We start from the raw sequence: 25,225 nt of genomic DNA, 5'->3' as shown, positions 1-25,225 counted from the left end.
ACAGTGGATCCAGTGAGAGGCAGGCAGACAAGACAGGCTAGAACAGGGTAATTCAGGCAAACAGTCACACACTGGCAAAGAACCAATCAAACCTCTGGACCATCGCTCATGGCCAAGACAACAGACACACAAGGCTTAATTAATCAGGTCATATATATTAATATACATATATATATATATATATATATATATATATATATATATATATATATATATATATATATATATATATATATATATGTATGTATGTGTATATATATGTATGTATGTGTATATATATGTATGTATGTGTATATATATGTATGTATGTGTATATATATGTGTGTATATATATGTATGTATATATATATATATATATATATATATATATATATATATATATATATATATATGTGTATGTATGTGTATATATACATATATATGTGTATATATACATATATATATATATATATGTATATATATGTATGTATGTGTATATATATATATATATGTATATATATATGTATATATATATATATATATATATGTGTGTATATACATATATATATATATTTTGACTGTGTGTATATGTGTATGTATCTTCCACCATGACCTGGGGACAGAGACGGTGTTCGCATAGAATATCGTCTTGATGGAAGCGGCTCCAGGCTCACACAAAAACGAAGAGTTGTCATATTTACGAGCTACAGTATGAAGATGACTGTTCAATCCTGGCGCACACGCCTGAGTCTCTGCAACCCCCCCCCCCCCATTTCCACATTGATGGTGTGCAGCTCAAAACAGTTGACCACTTCACTCACCTTGGATCTACATTATCCTCACACTGCTCTCTTGACACTGAAATACACACCCGGATCAGCAAAGCCTCATCATCCTTCGGTCCCCTGCGCAGCAGGGTCTTTGAAAACCACAACTTGAAGACCAGTACCAAGGTCGCCGTCTACAATGCTGCATGCATGTCCACACTCCTCTACGGGGCAGAAACATCGACGCCGTACAGGCGACACCTCAACAAACATGAAGGCTTTCATACTCGCTGCCTGCAGAAGATCCTCGGTCTCTCCTGGAAGGACCATATTCCTTTTGCTGACATCCTGGTGCGCACCAACTGGATCTGCATTGAGGCAGCTGTGGCCAAGAGGCACCTGCGGTGGGTGGGTCATACTGTCCGGATGCCTGACCACCGCCTGCCCCGCCAAGTCCTCTATGGCCAACTTAGCCGTGCAAAGCGAGCTGCTGGCGGACAAAGGAAGCGCTACAAGGACTTCACCAAAGACCCACAGATTTTTATTTGTCAGGTCACACGGCAGTGAAATGTTGGTGTGGCAGAACCCGACGGAATGATTGTGCATTACGAGGAATAAAGAAAGAGAAATGAAAAAAGCGACAAGTTTCATGTTATATTAAACATACAAAGGAGTTTAAAAAGGTTTACAAAGAAGTGGCTTCATGGAACAGCAACATCTCTTTCCAGCAAGGTGTGTTTTCATCATTGTCTTGAACATTTTGCTGCTTTGCCAACTATTGAACCATTTTCAATCCACAACTTTGCTTCACAAATCATTCAAAAATCAATGAAGAAGGAATAAGAGTGCAGGGTGTCACTCTGGGTGTCACCATCAGAGCCAAACCAGGCAGCAGCTGGATTATTTTTTGTTATTATTGTGTTATTACAGTGTTGGCTGAGTCTCCACTGGTCTTGAACAAAACCCTCCAGTCCTTCCAGTCCCAGACAGGAGAGCCTTAAACAGTGGTCTGGAGACCAAGACCACTCTGGAGTACTAGAAAACTACCTCAGTGATGACCTCGCAGGTTCACCTGTTAGCACCTGTTAGCACCGCCAGCCTTGAACATCACCACAACGTCATCACATGCTGAGATCCATCTGCTCCGGCCTCCATCTCCAAGTCCTGCTTCTTCCACTGAGGATTCAGCTCCACCAGTGGCTTCTGGGACGTCTCTCCCAGTAACCACAGCAGCTTGTAGTGAGAACCAGTCCACCAGCCACCACCAGATGGAGCTCTCCTCTTCACTCTCCTCCTCATCCTCCCTCAATATGTCTTCCAGCTGCAGGGAGAAGAAGAGACAGCAGGAGTCAGGACTCACGGTCCTTGAACGCATCATCACAGAGACATTGACTGTTGATGGAGTGACTGGTGAGAAGAAGCAGACTCTCAGTCACATGTCAAGTGTGGAACATATGAAGGTCATGTGACCATGGAGTGTTGGACTGATACTGAGGCCTGATGAAGATGAACTGATCAATAATTGAGTGGTGAACTGAGAGAAGAAGCAGCTTGGCAGCAGATGTTGGATGAATGAGGAGCAGCTGGACGTCACCATCCTCCTCTCACACTGTGACTGGGAACACTGGACCTCTGCTGTGGGATCAACTGGCTTTGGTGCTGGAACCATCATCCACTGCTTCCAAACCAGTACTGACCTCACACTCTCCAGTTGATAGTCTCTGCTGTGGACAAGACCCATCAGTGGCTTCACTGATGATTCCTTCAGCTGGTTCTTACTCAGGTCCAGGTGTCTGAGGTGGGAGGGGTTGGACTTCAGAGCTGAGAGCAGCCAATCACAGCTGAGCTCTGACAAACTGCACTTCTCCAACCTGAATAGAGAATAAATGATGGAGAGTTTTTTCCAGGGTGTCATCACTCTGAACATCAAAGTGAAATGTCGACTTCAGAATCTGCAACAATAGAAAATGTCACCTTGAAATTAAATCCTCAGTCCAAAACTAATGTGTGTGTGTAAATGATGTTTGGTCACATGACCACTGATGACCTGTTGTACCTTAAAACATGAAGTTTTCATATTTCTAGATGTCATTTTGATATGAATCAACCTTCAGTTCAATGTTTATTCAACATGTGTGATGAACTGTGTTTGGTGCTGAAACCATCATCCACTGGTTCCAAACCAGTACTGACCTCAGAGTCTCCAGTTTACAGTCTGGACTCTGCAGAAAACCACTCAGCTCCTTCACTCCTGAATCCTGCAGCTGGTTCCCACTCAGCTCCAGGTGTCTGAGGTGGGAGGGGTTGGACTTCAGAGCTGAGAGCAGCCAATCACAGCTGGTCTCTGACAACCTGCACCAACCCACCCTGAATAAAACAAAAATGATGGAGAGTTTATAATGATGGAGAGTTTTTCAGGGTGTCATCACTCTGAACATCAAAGTGAAATGTCGACTTCAGAATCTGCAACTAAAAAATTGAGAGAGGGTGAGCGAATTAGTGCTGCAATATGAAATCTGACCACTAGCTGGCAGGATTTTACTGACTGTGCCTTTAATTTTCAAATTCAAACACAAACAAGTGTCTGCAAATTGAATTTCCAACACCAGTGCAGTGAAGAACATGACAATGATAGCAAGAGTGATAGAAGTTGTAGAGTGAAGAGGGTGAACTAACTCCAGATTATACAGTTTACAGTCTGGACTCTGCAGAAAACCACTCAGCAGCTTCACTGATGAATCCTTCAGTTGGTTCCTACTCAGTTTCAGCACTCTGAGGGGGGAGGGGTTGGACTTCAGAGCTGAGAGCAGCCAATCACAGCTGATCTTTGGCAAACTGCAGTAATGGAACCTGAATAGAGAATAAATGATGGAGAGTTTATAATGATGGAAAGTTTTTCCAGAGTGTCATCACTCTGAACATCAAAGTGAAATGTCAACTTCAGAATCTGCAACAATAGAAAATGTCACCTTGAAATTAAATCCTCAGTCCAAAACTAATGTGTGTGTGTAAATGATGTTTGGTCACATGACCACTGATGACCTGTTGTACCTTAAAACATGAAGTTTTCATATTTCTAGATGTCATTTTGATATGAATCAACCTTCAGTTCAATGTTTATTCAACATGTGTGATGAACTGTGTTTGGTGCCGAAACCATCATCCACTGGTTCCAAACCAGTACTGACCCCAGAGTCTCCAGTTTACAGTCTGGACTCTGCAGAAAACCACTCAGCTCCTTCACTCCTGAATCCTTCAGTGTGTTGTTGCCCAGGTCCAGGTGTCTGAGGTGGGAGGGGTTGGACTTCAGAGCTGAAACCAGCCAATCACAGTTGATCTTGGAAAACCAGACGCCATTCAACCTGAATAGAGAATAAATGATGGACGGTTTATAATGATGGAGAGTTTTTCCAGGGTGTCATCACTCTGAAAATCAAAGTGAAATGTCGACTTCAGAATCTGCAACAATAGAAAATGTCACCTTGAAATTAAATCCTCAGTCCAAAACTAATATGTGTAAATGGTGACCTGTATTTTGTTTTTTGTTTTTTGTTTGTTTTTTTACTAAAAACGTGAACATAATAAAATTTCAGATTAGTGGATGTCATTTTGATATGAATAAACTTTCAGTCCGAAATGTATTCAACATGTGTGATGAACTGTGTTTGGTGCTGAAACCATCATCCACTGGTTGCAAACCATCACTGACCTCAGAGTCTCCAGTTTACAGTCTGGATTCTGCAGAAAACCACTCAGCACTTTCAATGATGAATCCTTCAGTGTGTAGTTGGAACTCAGGTCCAGCTCTCTGAGGTGGGAGGGGTTGGACTTCAGAGCTGAGAACAGCCAATCACAGCTGGTCTTTGACAAATTGCAGAAATCAAACCTGAATGAAGAATAAATATTTGATTTCTTCCATGGGGTAAATGTCACATTAAGAGTCATTTCTCCCTGTTGATGATCCAGATATTCAGATCACTGAGTCATTCCCTAAAACAAGTGATTGTGCCAGTGTGGATCATCATCATGTTGTGAAGACAATAACAACAGCAGTGTGTCAGTCAGTGTGCAGCCAATCAGCAGTGAAGATGGAAAATAATCAGTGAGTCCTTTGTGTGCTTGTGGCTGTTTTCAGTCATCAGAGTCTTGTTACAAGTCAAACACATTCAAAGGACAAGATTAAGAAATACTGCTGCACTATTAATCTGCCTGTAATATTTCTTCACAGGATCTTCTGCTCAGTCATGTGACCTTCATCACCAATCAACAACTTCCATTGAGCTCCAAAGTGACTGGAGACATTTTCCACACTTTCTTCCACCATCCAAAGTCTTTTCTGGCTGCAGATTGTTGACATGAAAATATCAACAACATCCACTTTGTCTAGATGAGTCTTTAATATCTGCTTCAAAGTCTTCACACTGAGCAGCGTTACACACCAGTTGTCATCTGCTGACACACACTGTCCACCAGTAGAAAGCAGGAACTGACCTGAGAACTTCCAGTCTGCAGTTTGGACTCTGCAGTCCAGCACAGAGCAGCTTCACTCCAGGATCCTTCAGGGTGGTGTTACTCAGGTCCAGGTGTCTGAGGTGGGAGGGGCTGGACTTCAGAGCTGAAGACACCACTGCACAGTGAACCTCTGAGAGTTCAATGCCTGTGTTTATCCGTTTGGTGAAATCGCTGCAATGTAGGAGAGCAGAGAGAGAAGTTGTGGTTGACATGTGAGACTCTGCTGGGTACAAAAGGGATTCAAGAATCATTAACGTGATCAGCTGCTTCCATCATCATCATCATCCTCATCATCACTATCACCATCATCATCTTCATCATCATCGTCATCACCATCATCATCATCATCATCACCATCATCATCACCACCATCATCATCATCAAAATGAAGGAAGGATGTGATGTGTTTGTGTGTTCAATGTGTTGATTGTGTTGATTGACTGCATGAATCCTTCACACTGATCAAAGCTCCTCATTCTGCCACTGTCACATCTTCATCTCCATCCTGGACTCCAGTGGAGCAGCTTCACTGCACTCACCATCCAACACAAAGCAGCTGAGTTAGCCCTGTGTTGACAGCCTGCTGCTAAAAGTCACCACTCAGTGTTTTCCTCATTGTTTTCTTGGAGACCTGCAGCCACAAGTGGACCTGCTGATGTTGATCCACCCTGTGACTGGAGGAGCTGCTGATATAGCAGGGTGGCTAACACCGAGAGCACACACACACACACACACACACACACACACACACACACACACACACAGATTGTTTACTTACTGTAAATATATCACAGCCTTCCTGCAGTTCCTCACAACTGGAATCAGTCTCATTTTTCCCTCCAAAGTTGTGTAGTAGTTCCCAAAGTCCAACTCCTCCAGAACCTCCTCTGACATCTGCAACACGTAGGCCAGAGCTGAACACTGGATGGCTGAGAGTTCCTTCCTTGATTTGTTCTCTGACTGCAGGAACTCTTGGACCTCCTGATGCACTGACTGATCCTTTACCTCCAGCAGACAGTGGAAGATGTTGATGCTTCTGTCAGATGAGATTTTTTGAGTGTTCATCTCCTTCAGGTTGTTGATGACCTTCTGTAAGGTTCCTGGATGGTTGTCAGTGAGACCCTGCAGGCCTCCTAAGAGTCTCTGGTTGGATTCCAGAGTGAGTCCATGGAGAAAGCGAACAAACAAGTCCAGGTGACCGTTTGGACTCTGCAGGGATTTCTCCATCATCCTCTTCAGAAAGGTGTCCAAGGTTTGGTCGCCTTCTTTTCTAAACAGGTTTGACAGTTTATCTAAAGGCCGTGATTCTACATCTCTGAGAAAATCTTGAATAACCTGATTGTTCTTGTTGGTGTGACAGTGGAAGCTGTAGACTGCAGCCAGAAACTCCTGGACGCTCAGATGAACAAAGCAGTAGACGGTTTTGTGGAGGATCACACTCTCTCTTCTGAAGATCTCTGTACAAACTCCTGAGTCCACAGAGGCGTCAGTCACACTGAGACCACACTTCTCCAGGTCTTCACTGTAGAACATGATGTTTCCACTCTCCAGATGTTCAAATGCCAGCTGGCCCAGCTTCAGAAGAAGCTCCCTGTCAGCCTCCGTCGGCTCCTGTGGACCTCCTCCATACTTGTGCTGCTTCCTCTTGGTCTGGACCAGCAGGAAGTGTGAGTACATGTCAGTCAGGGTCTTGGGCAGCTCTCCTCTCTGCTCTGAGCTCAACATGCTCTCCAGAACTGTGGCAGTGATCCAGCAGAAGACCGGGATCTGACACATGATGTGGAGGCTCCTGGAGGCCTTGATGTGGGAGATGATCCTGCTGGACACATCTTCTCTATCTCTGAACCTCCTCCTGAAATACTCCTCCTTCTGGTCATCGGTGAAGCCTCGTACTTCTGTCAGCCTGTCCATACATGACGGAGGGATCTGATTGGCTGCTGCAGGTCTGGAAGTTATCCACAGCAGAGCCGAGGGAAGCAGATCTCCTCTGATCAGGTTTGTTAGCAGGACGCTGACTGACTTCTTCTGAGTGACGTCAGTCACCACCTGGTTGTCCTCAAAGTCCAGAGCCAGTCTGCTTTCATCCAGGCCGTCCAAGATGAAGAGAAGTTTGCAGACATGCAGCTGCTCTGCTGTGAGCTTCTCTAACGTTGGATGGAAAACATGGAGCAGCTCCAGAAGACTGTAGTGCTGCTCTTTGACCAAGTTGAGCTCCCTGAATGAGAGAGGAAGCACCAGATGAAAGTCATGGTTCTCCAGGCCCTGGGCCCAGTCCAGAGTGAACTTCTGCACTGAGAAGGTTTTTCCAACCCCAGCAACGCCGTTGGTCAGCACCACTCTGACTCTGAGTCCCTGCTGCTCAGGTGAGGCTTCAAAGATCTGGCTGCACCTGATTGGACGGTCCTGGAGGCTCTCCTTGGTCTTCTTGGTCTTCTTGGTCTCCAGCTGCCTGACCTCATGCTCTCTGTTGACCTCCTCACTCAGTCCCTCAGTGATGTAGAGCTCAGTGTAGATGCTGTTGAGGAGGGTTTGACTTCCTGCTTCTTCACCTTCAGTCACACGTTCACATCTCCTCTCCAGACTGATCTTCTGCTGCTGTAGAAGCTCCTGCAGACCGTCATCAGCCTCTGGAGCAGAGAAAAGGTTGGAGAAGAAACAATGAAGTTGCCATGAGGCCAGAATTGTCATTTTAATTCAAGATTCTAATTGTGTCAATAAAGCTCCATGAGCGACTGTGTTTGCAGTCAGTCTATAGTCCCTCTGCAGTGACAGTGAGATGATTTGCAGGTGGACACTCTTACTGTGAGACGTCCTGACAGGGTGGTTGGTAGTTTGAAGTCCTGCTCCACCCTGAGACACAGCAGAGGACGACTGCTGCTGCTGCTGCTGCTGCTCCTCACCACCAGGACTCCCCTCCGTCTTCCTGTGGAGACACTTTGGCTTTGACTGATTGGATCAGTTGTTGGTGTCCATCACTTGTTGCCTGTTTTTCTGACACCATCATTAGTTGGATGGAATCATTGTCTCCATCAACACTAACTGACAGCCTGCTGGCCTCCTAGTCGGCTCTTCACAAATCACTTCTTGTCTTTTGCTCGGTTTTCTAAATTCAATCCCTTCATGCAGCTTCATAATCAAAGAATTTGACCCACAAAGAATAAAGTGCAACCATTAATGACTTTATTTTCAACCATGACGTTTCGCTTATAATCGATTTGTAGCTGTTTTCTATGCTGGTCTTGTCACATCATCTAATATATTATTAGATGATGACATATTCATCTATCAAATGTATATTTTCTATCTGGTGTGGTTGACACCTGGTGGGCTCTGGTTGAGCAGTGGCTCTGTGGAACTGGCCCTTTGTTTCTCAGCAGACAGAGACAGTGGAGTCACATTGCACTGAACTTTGGATTGAAATTCATCTCAGTGGAATTGAGCTGCACTTTATGACAGAGCATCAAACATTCCTGCCACTGCATAAAGTTCAGTCTCATGTGCAACATGATGAATGTGACCGTGTCAAAGTGTCGTATCTGAAGCTTCTTGGTCAATACGTCATCAGCCATTGTATACAAAAACAGGATGAACATGCAGTTCATTATGCCATCTGTGAATGGGTGACTTCTAGCCAGAGGAAGCAAGAATGTCAACTTAAAGGCAGAGGTTCCTCCCAACGCCCTCTACCTTGTATGATGTGTTTAACAGTTCTCATGCATGTTCTCTCAACCACCTCCATGGTCTCTGGGACAGCCACTGGTATTCCCTTCAAAGGATATACGCTGTGACTGACGACCCTCTCTCTGCCCTGCCTGTCTTGTCTTCTGCCTTGCAGGTAGCAGTGGACATGGATTAGGTTGTCAGGGAAGTTGCTGCACCTGAGCTCAGGGAGCATTTAAAAGCTCTGGCTGCTCACTTCTCTCTCTCTCTCTTCCACACTGCCTGATGCAGCACCTTGGTTTGGGTTTTGCTTTATTTTTTACACCTTGCAACATCACATAAACATTATTTACACTCATGGCTTTCCTGATTACACACCTCATGTTAACTTAAGTTCCTTTTTTTGTGTTAGTTTTGTAAAATAAAATAATTTAATTGGTTTTCCTTGTGTTGCGTCTTATCGTCACGGCCGTTGCAGCCCAGTTCGTGACAACGTGTTTACATTAACATCTGTGTGCATAAAACTGTGGTGTTGGAGCTGCATCCTTGGAGTTGTTCACATCTGGCCTCAAGAGCTCCCTCAGGCAGACCATGGTGCCTGATCGATGCCTGACTTCTTTTGGAATAAACTTACTTCTATTTAATCAAGTCGGTGTCAACGAGGATTCCTTCATCATCTACACATCACAGCAGCTACCTGACAATACACCACAAAAGATTCTCTTGGCTTGACCACTGGCCACAACTTTTGACACCTTTTCACTGTCTGCTGAATTTATTGCATAAAAAAACAAATCTGCAAACACAACAAAAAGTACTTTACACAGTTTGTTTCAGCCTTTTGGTCAAATTAAAGGTTTTCTGAATGATCAACAGCTTTAACAGGAGGTTTCACATTGATGGCACAATGAATCACATTACTGCTGTCTGTCTAGTCATCATATAATACAGGTAGCCTGGTTCCTTACTGTGTTCCAGACGCTCCAGGTTTATTACTGAAGTTTATAGGTTTAAACATGGACCCCTCATCCTTCAGAGACACCCCACTGGACCCTGCAGCCTTCAGACTCTGTGTCTTGGAAACAACTCTGCAAACAAAAATGATTTCCCCATCACGTTTGTTTCAGTCTTCTGGTCAGATTAAAGGTTTTCTAAATTATTCATAGCTTTTTAAATCAGACTATATTGTCTGTCTATTCCTCTTATAATACAGGTAGCCTGGTTTCTTACTGTGTTCCAGACGCTCCAGGTTCATTACTGAAGTTTAGAGGTTTAAACATGGACCCATCATCCTTAAAAGACATCCCACTGGACCATGGAGACTTTGCTCTGTCCTCCTCTTGCTCCACTGGAAGACTCATCTTGAGTCTTGGAGTCAGTCTGAGGTGAAACATCAAGAGTGACAGTGAGCTGAGAAAGATGAATCGGGACTTCAGTGATCTCCACCAGTCCCACCCTCGACCCCTTGACTGAGACCACATTTCATGTGTTCTTTGGCCCTGTTTTCACTTGGTCGCTTGTAACTGTTTTGGGGGATTGGATCACGAGAACGGATCTCGAAGCATCTGTTCGCACGTAGCATTAGCATGCGTCTCGAGCGTGCCATTTGTGATCGCATTACACCCCCCGCCCCCGCCGAACCTATGCAAATGCAACATGCGTCATTTCCGTTTTTAACGACTGGGGGCAGTAAAGCGCAAAACCACGGCGAGTTTTACATGACAGCGAATAAGAATCAACTTCCTGTTTGCGGACTATATCAAGTCACTCGTTTTAATTCTACTGCAACTCGTATGGATCCGAACGAGGAGTAATGACTGGTGAGACAGAGTGGTGACGACTTTATTTTCGGATCAACAGTGGCTGGTAAATTTGGGATGCAACGTCGCACATTTAATCACATATGTGGGAAACTGCGACCGCTGCTCTACTGACAAAATACGCTAATGCGGAATGAAATTTCTTAGCATGCTAATAAAAGAGTCTAACAAAAATGATTTGTTTTCGCTTCTTGTTTGTAACTTTATAATGATGACGGCGGAAGTTGGGCCGCCGACCAAGTACGTACACGGGAGAGGTGAGTGGAGTAGGCGGTCCTTAATGTGGACTGAGCTGCATTCTGTTCGCACGTCCGTGACGAATGCGTTTTTATGCGTTGCGACTCGGATGTCAAAACGGATTTGGAGTGTTAGCACTTGGTTACTTTGTGTGTTTTTTGCCGATCGGAATACAAAAAACACAGTGACCACTCACCTGCTGCTGCTGCTGTGGTGGTGGTGGTGCTGTTAATGCTGCTGCTACTGCGACGTCTCAAAATGGAGCCTGACACAAATAAGTGGGACTTCTCTTCCTGCTTCTGCCGTTCCTCATTTTATGAAGAAACAAGGCCAAAGTCCATAGCACACCTCACTCTTACTGGCACACCCATAAGCAACACACACACACACACACACACACACACACACACACACACACACACACACACACACACACACACATACACGCACACACACATCCACACACACAGTTTCCAGCATCATAAATGAGCTCCAATGTCATCAGAATGTTTATCATGACTTCATAATTGCGATCGTACCCTTTTTTTTATTTTCTTAAGAAAATCAAGATTTATTCTGACGATTATTGTCAGAGATTTTCAAGAGAAGCTCACAAACAACACATTAAACACAACAGGTGTACTTTTGAACCGTGTCCACCGCCTCTCAGCTTGTGGATGTGTTCAGTGACTCTTCATCACACCATCAAACTCCAGACAAGAACAGCCGTCCATGTGGCGGGTATCAAAGTACAAATACTTTGTCTCTGTTGTTAAGACAATTTTACAAGTATCTGTACTTGACTTGAGTATTTATTTCTGACTTTTAACTTTTACGCCCTACATTTGGACACAAATGTTGGAACTTTTTCCTGCTCACATTGGAAAAACACGCTGGTTACTGTTTTTTTTTTCTCTGTTCTAAGTTGTTCAATTATTATTTGTTGCAGTTGTTGCTTGAAGTTTTTTTGTTTCTGTTGTGTAGTTCAATGTAAAAGGAAAGGATATTTTAGAAGGGGATTATTTGAGAGAACCTTGGCTTTGGGGTCAAAGTTCAGCACATTTACAGAACAGAGAAAAATAAACATTGTGAAAATGACATCAGTAATTCTTATTAACAGTGTCAGTGTGACGCACACACAGTGTTTGTTCGAAGTTGTGAGATATGCATTTATTATTATTATTATTATTATTATTATTTATTTTATTTTTTTCATGGAACGTTTGAACGCCATTCTGGGTTTTCATTTCTTTTTTTGAAGGAGAAGCCAATTCACATAAAGCATTCGTTTAATGTGTACACTCAACTATCATGAGCTAACTTCACTTGGTTGGTCAATAGGCGGCAGTGTAGCGACATCTCTGAGTCACTAGAGAGCTGAAGCTACTTCCTCTTCCCGCTGAGGAGGCTTGGAGTGGAGAAACGGTCGCCAGCGTCTCAAGCCCTTCTTTCTTTTTCAACAGTTTGGTGCTCATTTCAAGTGTACCCCATGTAGCGATGATTAATATTGTAATGCATAGCTACGATCTAATCTTGGGTTGCTAGCTAGACTTTTCCAGTGTGTGTGACCACATTGAAAAGTGTGCAACAATTCCGGGTTTCTTTGTAAAGCGATGGCGAGCTCGTCCCGTTGGTGTGGCTCGCTGAGAAAGACAGGACGCCGACTCCTGAGGTTCCACATCATTTATACCTTGTGTGTGTAAAAAGATTCATTATCAGAAGGTGTTCACAAAATGTTCCGTGTGTCCATCTGAAGCTCTTGAAAGCAGCTCTGGGTAGCTTTGGCTGGAAATGGCGAAGTGACGAAGTCAACGCGCTGCAGCGCGTGTTTATTGATGTGGGAAAATATAAATAGTGGCCTCGCTGGGGCGCTCGTGTGTGTTGAGGCAAAACACCAATATGAAATGCAAAACAGACATTGACAATAACGTCGCAGCAAACGTTCAACACTTTTATTACTTCGTCTTTCATCGAGGTTACTGACTGGGTTCCATTCCCTCATTTTACAGTCTTATGTATTTGTAACAGTATTTTGTAAAACCGCCTCTAAATAAACGTGTGACGTTGTCGTTCAGTGGTTCGTCCTCTATGTGATGACGACACAGGAAGGCGTGTCGGGGTGCGCTTGAAAGTTACACAGTGCAGTTACAGGCGGGAGGGTGGGAAAGTAGGTCAACAAGAATAAATAAATAAATAGCGAAAACAGTTTCACTCTGTGGAGAGTGAGGAGAGTAGTTTGGAGAGAGCAAAAAATGGAGAGTGAGACAGTGGAGAGTGACATGTTCTACACTGAATTAAAACACTACATTTACACATCATATATATCATATATCACACACACACACACACACCATTCACTCCAAGAATATGGACAGCAGTAAAGGGTGATTGGGAGGGAGTCAAAACAGTCCTTGGTCAACGGTAAGTAATATTTATATTTTATTAATGAAACAAGCTGCAGTCACGTGTTACCTACTCCATGTGAAATGGAGGATTTTTTTTCCTGCTGCAAATTCTGCAATAGATGGGCTGCTGTTTTCCTCTTGGAAAGGATGGAAAGCCCAGAATGGTGGTGATGGATGAGAAGCACTTGCCAGATGTCCTCATGAGTGCCATGACAATGCAGGTCACTTCGGCGCAAGGAGAACCCAGGAAATAGTTCCAGCATCTTATCGCTGGGCGACTTTGTCCGAGGATGTCAAGAAATGGGTGAGACCTCTTCAGTTATTAATGCATCTACAGCAGGGGTGCCCACACTGTTTTCATTGCGGGCCAAAACTGGTCATCTTAAAAGACCCGTGGGTCAACACAGTGGAGATCCGTTGACGGGGGGGCGGCGGATTGTGTGCGGCGGATCGCGATCGTTGACGGGATGGTGGTGGTGGGCGGGGGCTGGTCTGTGGTGGAGATGGCGATGGTTGGGGTCCGGCTGGCATAGCGTCGGGGAGTCCAGCGGTGGAGATTGAAGAGATGGTGTCGTGTTTTCCGAGTGAAGCCGCTGGCCGCTTAAAATCAGTTGGTGGGCCGGACTTTGGGCACATCTGATCTATAGGAATGTTTGACGGTTATGACTTTGCACATGCCACACCCCTGAAATTGTTGAATAATTGAACCAAAATGATGGAATCAAACTAACATGTAAAATCTTCACACGTTAGTTTGTAAAGGTTTGATTCACAGACTAACATGGACTCCGTGTTTTCCACTGCTTGCTCATTTGTTCCTGGTGAAGTCCCTGGAAAAAACACCAAACCATCAGTCAAGTCTTCATCAAGCCATTTGCTAGATCACATCATGCTTCAAAAGAGCAGTTTACTGCAGGGTCTAAAAATTTAGGTGATTGTCAGAGTCTAAACAACAGCTTTCTTTTCAGGTTGAGCAGTGTCCCCAATGTCAGTGAAATGACAGGATGAAGACAGCTGCACCTGTATTGCAACTAATGGTGGTGAAGGAGGCATGCAGCATACTTGGCGTGGATTCAATGATTTTATTTTCCAGGTTGGAAATGCATGCTTCCAGCTCATTAAAGAAGCTGCCCAATGCCACGTAAGGCTTTGATAATTATTCATATACTGTGCTCTACACTTCTTTCAACAGTGTTTTCCTTTGACAAAGTAACACTGAATGACAGTAAGGACGTCCTGTGGATAGCACTGTTCTCACAAGACTTTGCACTCAATACTGTGAATAGGAACTTTTCTACCAATCCAGGGTGAAGATGTACACATAGTGGACATGTACGTTGTTCCTACGTGGAAGTCCAAGGGTGTCCTCGCAATGGCTGCTTTTCCACTAAGTTATATTTTTCCTATGCTTTTCTGATGATATTTTGTGATCATTCCAGAAACCACACATTACTGCCTGTTCACCAATAAGTCCCCGGAGTGCACCGAGTCCTGCTGTCTTGTGACTCTCTGACCGGAGCGCCCACAGTAGATGATGAGGAGACTGGCCAAAATTATTAGGGAGATTGTCTCAAACCCAAACAATCTTTCACAATGTACAAACGTACCTGGGACTCTCCAACCCCTTTTTTGAGAACTGAAGAAACCTTTTGGATGAGAGGCGAAACATCTTCGAGATCACAAGAACAGGTCCAGTTGCCCTAACTCAACCCGTCTACCGACAGATAACGATAAAGCATACTATGTTGAAGAAAATCTTCAGAAATCCAAGTAACGTGGAATGAGGAAAAAAAAAAAAAAGGTCATTACCATTGTTTTTCAGAAGCAACCTATACACAGAGTTCCTATCCAAAGGCCCAATTAGCAAGAATCAGCAGATAATTCAGTTTGATTCTGCAGACAACAGCGTTAATTTCATCATTGTGTTTGTGTTATTTTGCCAGTAAATAGCTCAGGTTCGATCCAGTTCACTTGATATCTCAAGGGAACGGTGAAATTGATTTGTGCAACTATCAGTACAATATTACTTACGGTGATTAAAATTATTAGACAAAGACAGCAAGCACTTCCACTTATTATTAAGCTAATAAAGTATGTACACACATACATACATACACACACACACACACACACACACACACACACACGTATGAATTGACATTGTTGAGTCAAGCATCAGTCAATGAGTTTTCAATCAAGGCAATTCATGTCTTTATTCTTGTTTGCCACACAATGAGAATTACTGAATTATTTAAACAGTTGTAATGAGCAACAGTTTTTTGTCATTTATAATCAGTGATGTGATGTGTGAAGTGATTCAGACGTTAAGTCAAGGTTTAGAAATAAAGAAACTCCAACTAGATTTGAAATACAGAGCAGCAATTAAAAAAAAAAACCCAAAGCCCTTATGAATTAAAATCACCCACAGGGCTGCAGATCTCACTCTGGGTTGCAGCATCTGCCAGCAAAGACAATGCTCCTGGAGGGGTTGTGTTGAATGAAAAACAAGAAGGGGTGGTCTGCAGTGAACTCTTTTGGAGGTTCGTACATCATAGTGACCACGACCACACCAGTTGCAGCAGCAGCTTCTGTTCCCTTCTCGTTGACCTCGACATATGCCTTGTGGACCACATCTGAAAGAGTGAGGCTGTGGTCTGGAGACATGCCTGTCAGAGAGAGCTATATGTCAGATGGGAGATATATTTCATAGATGCTCTGTATTATAGTCGAACCAAGTGTTTCTCCACCACTGTGCCGCAACGCACTAGTGCACTTGTGAGATAATGTCAGGTGTGCCGTGAGCATTGATCCAATTTCACTTGATTGGTCTGAAAAAAAAATGACCCCAAACATTCCATTGTGGAGTGACTGTCCTTCCAAAGGAATCTTAACCCTTTTTTCCTCCCTATGAGCTTTGTAGAATAGAAGAAAATACAAGAATGCATACAAGTAAGAATAAGATTTGTTTCAAGTTTGGAACAAGACAAGTGTCCTACCAGTGAAGTCGCTCAGTGAGGCGCTGAAGGCATCGACCATCCCCATGCTGACCAGGACGTCTTTCAGTCCGTACTCCTCCTCCATCTTGAACCTTGGCATCTTCACCTGGACCTTGACAACGTCCATCCTAGTCGGTTGAGTCCACTCCACAAAGTTCTCATAGGTCAGCTCCGCCTCCAGCTGGTGGGTGATTGGATGACTTTATCACTTTTCTGAATGTGTCGTTGTTGTTTTGTTTTTCTTATAAATATGTGTTCAAGTTTCTGTCCCACCTTCTCCAGGCCTGTAGTACCGTCCGCTGCTTCTTGAGGTAAAAAGATGAACATGCTGAGATCTCTTCCTTTGTAAGGCAACTCCAGGATCTGTTCAAGGGAGCATTTCAAGCATAATTATCGTGATTGATTTTTTTATCTGATAAGAAATCAGTATTTCTGGCGGCTCATAACAGGCAATAAATTGGTAGGACCTGGCAGTTAACTTGAGGAACGAAGGTGAAGGGAAATCTAGCCTCCTGGAACATCATCTTCACATGCTTCTTGTCATTCTCCAAGGAGGAAACACAAAAACATGTTAGCATCAAGGAACTAGGTGAAATCACCTTTTGCAGTGATGTTTATCGCAGGGTTTAAACTGCAGCGTTTGAAGGGTATCAGGTACTGTATGTACAAGACATCAGCTCATTAAGACATGATAAAACAAATACAAATACAAATATATATATATATATATATACATATATATATATATATATAAATATATATATATATATATATATATATATATATGTATCTATATAGATATATGTATGTACATATATATATATACATATATATATGTATATGTATATATATATATATATATATATATATATATATATATATATATATATATATATATATACATACATATATATATATATATATATATATATATATATATATATATATATATATATATATATATATATATATATATATGTATATATATATGTATCTATATAGATATGTATCTATATAGATATAGATATATATACATATATACATATATATTAATTGTTAACAGACCATAAACTTTGACGGGACAACTAGACAGTCGCTTCACTGATCGGTGGTACCTTGTTCATTCTGAACTCAGCCTCGCTAGTGTTGCTCTCCTCAAATATCCTCTCCCAGGTGCCTTTGAAGTAAACGGCATTAACCAGCACCAGCTTGGTCATGCTATCCAACACACCATTAGCCAGCAAATCCTTGATTTTTCCTAAAAGATTGCATGGGCATGGATGAGTTGAGATGTTTCACAAATTAAAGAAAACATTTGTTACATTTCTAGAAAAAAACACCTTGAGTTTGTTGCTCCACCCAGCTGTTGATGTTCAGTCTTGCTGCTTCGAATCCACTCTTGAAATTCACAGACTCTAGCTCACCGTAGTACTTGCTGATGTTTTCCAGGTACTCCTGAAAGATCAAGAACATTATGATGAGTTAATTTCAATTCCTGACTGACTTAGGGTGGTTGATAGAACAGTTAATATCAACACAATCACCTTTGTCTTGACACATGTGTAAATGTGTGTATATATATTTACATATAAATATATATATATATATTTACACATGTATGTATATATATATATATATATATATATATATATATATATATATATTTATATATGTATGTATATATATATATATATATATATATATATATATTTATATATGTATGTATACATATGTATATATATGTATATATATATATATATATATATTAGAGCTGTCAGTCGATTAAAAAAATTAATCCGATTAATCGCATGGTTTTCCATAGTTAACTCACGATTAATCGCAAATTAATCGCATATTTTTTTATCTGCACTAAATCTACCGTAAACTGATATTTTTCCATTTTTTTAATAATCATATCAACATGGGAGTAGGCAAATACTTGCTTTCTGCAAATGCAGCATGTTTATTTGTGTTGGAGCAATGACAAGTACTACTAACGCACTCTGATACAATGTACTGCCAAATATAACATACAAATATGATCGAATTTGTCATCCGGTTTTTATTTTGAAATTAGTTTATTTTGAAAATTCACCGGATTTTCTCGTTTTTATTTTTAGCGACTTCCTGTACTATTGACGAGGATCGCTCGCGGCTCGCGCACAAAATACAGCAGACGCCGAAAAGAAAACTGCATGACGCGAGCCGCGCGCTTGTTCGCGTCTAGAGTGAACCACCACATTGATTAACGTGGGCGCCGAATGGAAGCGCTCGGCGCTTCGCTTCCACGTCCAGTGAACTGACGTTAAATGCATGGCGCGATCCGCGATAAAAAAAATTGGCGGCGATAAAGCGCCGTTGAGTTAATGCGTTAATAACGCGTTAACTTTGACACCCTTAATATATATACATATATGTGTGTGTGTGTGTGTGTGTGTGCATTAAAACTGGCATGCTTATTACAAACACACCTTCAGGAAATGGAAAGACTGCTCCCCGTACAGTCGGTTGGCAGCACTGAGAGCATACGGAGCCCCTGGCTTGTTCAGCTCACTCAGTAGTTCCTTAAAGCCAGCGCTGACATCATCCTGACGAGCTTTAGCTTTTAACCGCTGTGAAGAGAGGACAAAACTGTTACGAAAATGCATTTAAATCGTCAATTGACCGATCAGAGTCACACATCTTGCTTGCATACAAGTTGCTACCAATTGCTACCAAATTGACAGAGGTTGACCCAAGTGCCGTCTTAGGTTCATCAGCTCGCGCAATTGTTGATTTTGTGTTACCTCTGGAAGTTTGGCCTGGACTTGCTGCTGCTGTTGTTGTTGTTGTTGTTGTTGTTGTTGTTGTTGTTGTAGTCGTTGTTGCTGTTGTTGTAGTCCTTGTAGTTGTTGTTCTTCTGAAAACTCAGACTTTTCTGCATCGTTAAAATGGAGGACCTATGGATGAAATTGAAAATGTGATTATCACTATAAATATAGGATATAAAGTACGCAAACACACACAACACTATATATATATGTGTATGTACATATACATATATATGTATATATACATATGTATGCACACACACACACACACACATATATATATATATATATGTGTATATATATTAGTGGTGTCAAACCCCTTTTAACTGCACTCATTTTTACATTTTTAGGGTGCTAGAACATAGCAATGACATTAACAGATAGACAGAGTGAATAACAAACTAAATGAATGTGTTAAAAAATATCTAAGTTAAAGTCCCAGGGATTGTCACATCCCATATGCGAAATTTGTTCTCCACATTTGACCCATCATCCCCTCAAGGGGAGTGGTGGGCAGCCGCAGTGCCGCGCCCAGGAATCATTAGGTGATCTAACCCCCCCCAATCCCAACCCCAAATACTGAGTGCCAAGCAGGGAAGCAATGGGTATGGGAGTCTTTGGTATGACAATGCCGGGGATCGAACCCACAACCTACCCTACCAGTCTAAGGGCGGACACTCTACCACTAGACCACTGAGCTGGTCAAAATTGATGGGTGTGTGTGTGCGTATAATAATCTATACCTATAATTATCAAACAGAAAAAAATGGTAAATAGAAATAAAAAAAAATTGGGTGGTGGGTAATTACAGAAGAGGGGAAAAAAAGAATTAAGTATATGTATCTGTTATGTTATGAAGTATATATAGGATGCCTCAGAGCTCTACCTAACCATATATGCCAGCCTGCCTACGTCCTCCCCCCCCTACCCAAAGACAACTTGTCTTGAGCCCAAGTGTGTGCGACTGGGTTACCTCTGACATCTGTTGAGCCGTGTTGCCTCGGGCCCCCAGCAGCGCCATCGCCAGGGCCGACGAGATGCTGAAGGGGGAGAAGAAGACATTCTTGGTCTTGTCCTCGTCACTCAGCTTTGTCAACACGTCCAGAGCGAAGGCTGTGTTGGCCTTGGAAAGAGGGGACGGTGTTGCCATTGTGTCTCTGAATAAAGAAATAAGGGCCGAGGATTGAAATGCACTCCACTGTCATAGATTTGTAGAATAGAATAGAATAGAACACCTTTATTTATCCCACAATGGGGAAATTTGCATCATTACAGCAACAAAAAGTAGTGCAAAGAGGACAATATTTTGATTAAAATTATCTACATAATGCTGATGAATAAGCGTTTTATTGAACATTCATGAAATGTAAACTGGTCAACAACATGAATTCAAATAGTAAATGAATGAATAGTTTATTTTCGTTTACAATGTAAAATAATGACATTTTGTGGAATCAACTGACAAAAATAGAAAAAACAAAAACCTCACAAACAAAGTTGCACAGTATTCTATGCCTACAAATTTTAAGATAGTTATTATTATTTATTTGTGGTTTCACAATACGGATCTTGATTTATTATTCAAATAACTCTTTTCTGTAGTTTAATTGTAGGGTTGTAATAACACAACCTAGTTAAAATGTGCGTAATTTTTTTCATGTATATGTTTCTTTTTAATAGTATTATTTCCCTGTGGCTGAGGAAAACCTTATAGTCATCTTTAATACATACATACATGAAATAAACAAGCCGGTCTAAACAGCTGCACCGCCACCGTGCCACATGCAGTTGAGCGCAACACTTTTTTAAAAAGTAAGATTATAAACTTTAATGGAATGAAACTTACTTTCTCTCCGTCTTGCAGCCTTGCAGTCTTGAAAAAGGCAGTGAGATTTCTCAGAAGACACCTGCTTTTATTATTTTCAAAGTGACACACCCAAACTAACAGAATACTGTAAAAAGAGCTAACTCAACTGCTAATTAATTACACTGTCAAAAGTGTAAACGTCAAGCATTTATGAAACCTTGCCTTTCATCTCGGCTTCGGCTGACCGGTTTACCACTCGCAACCTGCATTTGCTGGGTGTGTGGGGCGATGACTTGTCCTAGATACACAGGTTGACTAATTTGGGGGCTGACTTGGGCTTTAAAAGTGTAACTTTAAACCGAGAGAAAAGAAAACGTACAAATGCAGAACAGAAAAGTAGAAATGCAGATTGGGAAAAAAAATATTGTTTTGTCGACATGTTGCTTTGAATTTAACAGGAATATCCAGAATAGTAAAATACAATATCTTGGAAAACCCTTCACTCCTCTAGAAGGATCTTCCACAATGATTTAAAAATGATTTATCATACAATATCATATGTTTGAGCTAAACCTGTCGCAACACGTGGCGGGGGGGCAGGTGGGTGTGTGTTTGGGTGTGTTGGGTGTGGACAGTGTGAATTGTGTTGTGTTTGCTTTTGGGCGCCTTGGCCTCTTTGCTCAGATGGGCCCAATGTTTCTGTGCGTTGTCATCAGCAAAGATTAATAGATTTAAAAAAAAAATTATGAGTCATGAAAAAAGCTGATATCACCTTGTATGTGCATTTGCATGTTGCAAAAGTTGACAGGCAGTTGACAGAAAGTTGCCAGGACATCTTGTCTTTGCTCATATATTAAATCATGTTCCGGGCACAGCAAAGCTTTCTCATGGCGCACTTCATTGTTGGCACTCGGCAGTGACTGAATCACAAGGGCAAGGCAGTTCATGCCAAAACCTGCTCGTCTACAGGACTGATGACTCACAGATAAGAATTGCATCATTTGAATACTCTGCATTGTAAGGTAAGCTTAGGGCATTTTTTTTACCTTCCACGCCTCAACAAACTGAACACTTCCAATTTTTCTTGGCAGTGTCAATGTTGATGTAAGAGCTTGTTCACACTGAAGTTGGTATTTTGTTTGCTAATCTTACCTGAGGTTGATATAAGTAGGTTAGTTGTTTTCTTGGACAATAAGCTGTAAAAATCCAGATCTTTCACATTGGGAATTCTGAGATAAGTCCGTGATGAGTTTGATCAAATTTAATTTAATTAAGTTTTTGTTTGATTTCGAACAAATAGCAACAACACTCGAAGTTGATTAAATAAATAAAAAAATAATAATTCTCCTTCCACATCCACAGAAACTGGTGAGGTTCCAACATTTGGCTTTTAATTAATCGGTGCAAAATGATAATTTTTTTAGTGATGTGCGAATCAATTCCAAAGAATTGATACTTCCGATATCAAACATGTCCGTGTAGGATTGATTCTAATACTAAAGTATCACTACTTTTACAAGTCTACACTAATTTGGAGTTTACATGCATGTTTTTTTTCCCCCGCTATTTAAACAACTTATTCCGCGTTGCTTACAGGGACTATGTCACATATACTTCCGCCTGTGAGGCGAAATACAGCTGTGTATAAAACAAGCACCCCCTCCAAGCTCACGTACACACGCTTCCAGTGAGAAGAAGACACAAGAGTCGGAGAGAAGGGACAGGGGGTTGTAGCCAATTCAGTGGTCTGGCACAGACCAGTGGTCTCTACCGCTAGGGGCGCTAAAGATACTGGTCGCGACCAGTTTAGTGGTCCGTGAAGTGGTTTTGGATTCCTTAAGGATGTGAACCGTAGAACAAAACACTATTGCAAAAGGACATTGTACACTGTAAGAGAACAATGTAAACTATCACTCTTCAGCAGCAGGTTAATACCATTACGCTTGTCTTCCTCCTTTCTGACGCTAGATACGCACTAATCCCAACAATCATACCTACTGAAACGTGTGCATTTGTGTAAAAAAAACAATATTTCAGCAAAAATCACAGATTATAGAATCCAAAAAAATTAACATTTATTTACAGAAGTCAAACAACCCATCCACCTGAAGTCACTCATCGATGACACTTCCAAGGATTGTTTCGGTATGGAACCTCGGAAAGTGCTCATGCCGCATCAAGATGTCTATGGTGGCCTACAAAACAGAACACATTTTAGTGGACGATAGAAGAAGAAAAATAGATCCATGACAAGAAAGACAATCCATGGGGTCAATGGGTGATAAAGTAAACAATAAAACCTAAAAACTGTTAGGACAGTAGAAATTGGATATCAATGGAAATAAAAGTCTTTGCCCAACTGAAATTGAAGATACCTCTGGCACCGTCACGTCAATGATGAAGTCAACGATGAAGTCAGCATTTCTCCAGACTGTAGTCCAAGGATAGGACTACACAGTCTTCACCAAATCAATTAGGTCACTCATTTTCTGGCACTTTGATAAAGTTACCACTTTTAAATACTTTGACTTACATGGCCCTCACTGAAACATGTTGGTTTTGTATTAAGGATCTGTTTAAGTCCACTATTACTGCCAGGGTTTTGCCACAGGTACATCCTGTTGGACTTCCTCTCCCCGCGTTCCAACATTTCTTTCAGTGCCTTTAAGAATGACATCTGTTAACATCGTTAGTTGCAACATTTACTATACGAGTAACTAAATAAATACAAACCTGTATTCTTTCTTTCGAAATGAGGCATTCTACTCCTTTGCTCATGAGGCAGGTCAAAGTGCTGTAAATTAAAAAAATAAAATAAAGTAGCAGAGTATGTAATTTCTCAAAGATCAGTTATTGACATACATATTTAAGATTTTAATTGATTAAGTGGAAGAAGGGTGACGAATCATTTGGTCAAACCTGGTGAAGGAGTATGGCTCAGGCAGGACACACCCACAGGATAAAAAAATCAGATGACTGACTGGCCTTGTAATTGGCACAGTCCTTGTGCAGCCAGCCGTTGCAGGTCTCACGTTTGGCCCAATCCTCCTCCTGCACTTTGCGGGTATAACCGCCTACAATTTCATAAACATAAATGAAGGAGCATGCAACAGCTACAGTCTTTAAGCCTCTTTCAGACAGCTGAATGTTCAACTGCTGACTGAGAAGCAAAACTTCTACATTTCTCACATTTAATATGACTATACAAAGCCAAGCACCAGCAATATTCAATACAGAATGTTTGGAGGGTTTACAGAGTTTAAAAGGTCATCTGCAAGGTCCCTTGCACTCCCTTACCAGAGAAGTGGGGAACAATAGCAGACGACAGAGTGAGTGCACCCCATGTGTAGTACACCACCTAAATGGAGACAAGTGATTGCTGATGTTACAAATACAAGAAAGTCGCCAAACATTGATACAGTCTTATATTAAATTATTCTTAAACTGTGTACCTACAGATGAGGTCAAAGGAAAAGAACAACCTAGGAGTACATAAAGAAAGATATATACCAAATGATGTTTTTGTGATAACCAAATTTCATTAAACTTAAATAACACTGGAGTGAACGTTAAAGGAGTATACATTTGTATCCTTGCCCCCCCTTCTCTGTAGCTTTGTAAACATTTTAGGATAAACATTCTTGTAGAGTACAATTTCTTCCAGTCTGTTTAACGAGTCAGTCGCAGATCCTTCTGTTGGAACACCCAGGTCTGTGCAAGCTTTAATAAGCTCACTGTTGCTTGCCTTGCAGGTGGCATAATAAAAAAGTAACAACTGAATTCCAGAGGTGAATATGAACACTAATCACAGCAGCACAAGCCAATGGGTAACTGGGAAAATATGCAAAAAATAATGGACAGCTGATAAAAAATATCACCTTTTTTGAGTCCCATCAACTGAAGAAGCTCATCCTCATCCAAGCATGCACATTTACATCTTTTAGGATCTGTGGTTGGCCTCCTCGTGAGACCTTTCAGGATCTCAGTCTTGGGAATCACGTCTCCAACTCTTGAAGCTGGTCCAATCCACGGAACAAAAGAGGAATGGGACAATTCCTCTCAATTCAACTCTTAAAACCGAAGTCAAGAAATGTTTAATATCTCAGTAATTACTTCAGTAATTTGACATTACAGTGTCACATTTATTGTTCATCATTACGTCCTTCAGCTAGGTCACCAATCACAATTGTGCAACAACAAACCTTCGTAGATGACACTTGCTATTGTGGCGA

At 41.7% G+C, this 25,225-nt stretch overlaps 4 protein-coding genes across 4 annotated transcripts in view; 1 reads left to right on the top strand and 3 right to left on the bottom strand.

Annotated features, from left to right (window-relative positions):
* Positions 1-25,225, top strand: part of LOC142898370 (NLR family CARD domain-containing protein 3-like) — a 417,525-nt gene that overhangs the window by 300,408 nt on the left and 91,892 nt on the right. The window lies entirely within an intron of this gene.
* LOC142898369 (NACHT, LRR and PYD domains-containing protein 12-like) overlaps positions 1,593-25,225 on the bottom strand; it is a 487,638-nt gene continuing 464,005 nt past the window's right edge. The window contains exons 18-21 of the mRNA XM_076041305.1: positions 4,456-4,632; positions 2,940-3,113; positions 2,444-2,617; positions 1,593-2,067 (exon numbers count right to left, since the gene is read on the bottom strand). Coding sequence (XP_075897420.1) covers positions 2,052-2,067; positions 2,444-2,617; positions 2,940-3,113; positions 4,456-4,632 — 541 coding nt within the window. The 3' untranslated portion in view covers positions 1,593-2,051. The remainder of the gene's footprint in view (positions 2,068-2,443; positions 2,618-2,939; positions 3,114-4,455; positions 4,633-25,225) is intronic.
* The window catches only part of LOC142898376 (NLR family CARD domain-containing protein 3-like), a 153,089-nt gene continuing 133,398 nt past the window's right edge, over positions 5,535-25,225 (bottom strand). Inside the window, exons 2-5 of the mRNA XM_076041314.1 lie at positions 10,149-10,298; positions 9,887-10,006; positions 8,060-8,181; positions 5,535-7,885 (exon numbers count right to left, since the gene is read on the bottom strand). Coding sequence (XP_075897429.1) covers positions 6,033-7,885; positions 8,060-8,181; positions 9,887-10,006; positions 10,149-10,279 — 2,226 coding nt within the window. The 5' untranslated portion in view covers positions 10,280-10,298 and the 3' untranslated portion in view covers positions 5,535-6,032. The remainder of the gene's footprint in view (positions 7,886-8,059; positions 8,182-9,886; positions 10,007-10,148; positions 10,299-25,225) is intronic.
* LOC142898422 (leukocyte elastase inhibitor-like) lies at positions 15,778-20,336 on the bottom strand. The gene is made up of 8 exons (XM_076041353.1): positions 20,160-20,336; positions 18,848-18,988; positions 17,717-17,831; positions 17,492-17,634; positions 16,844-16,921; positions 16,650-16,739; positions 16,377-16,557; positions 15,778-16,046 (listed from the first exon to the last, which is right to left on the bottom strand). Exons 1-8 carry the CDS (start codon positions 20,334-20,336, stop codon positions 15,820-15,822), a joined length of 1,152 nt encoding a protein of 383 aa, XP_075897468.1. The 3' UTR covers positions 15,778-15,819.

This window comes from Nelusetta ayraudi, unplaced genomic scaffold (genome assembly GCF_046127955.1).
Source record: "Nelusetta ayraudi isolate G7.1 ecotype Tasmania unplaced genomic scaffold, CSIRO-AGI_Nayr_v1 ptg000064l, whole genome shotgun sequence".
Lineage (NCBI taxonomy): Eukaryota > Metazoa > Chordata > Actinopteri > Tetraodontiformes > Monacanthidae > Nelusetta > Nelusetta ayraudi.
The sequence above is the reverse complement of the archived record's forward strand: the minus strand, read 5'-3'. Positions and strand labels throughout refer to the sequence as shown.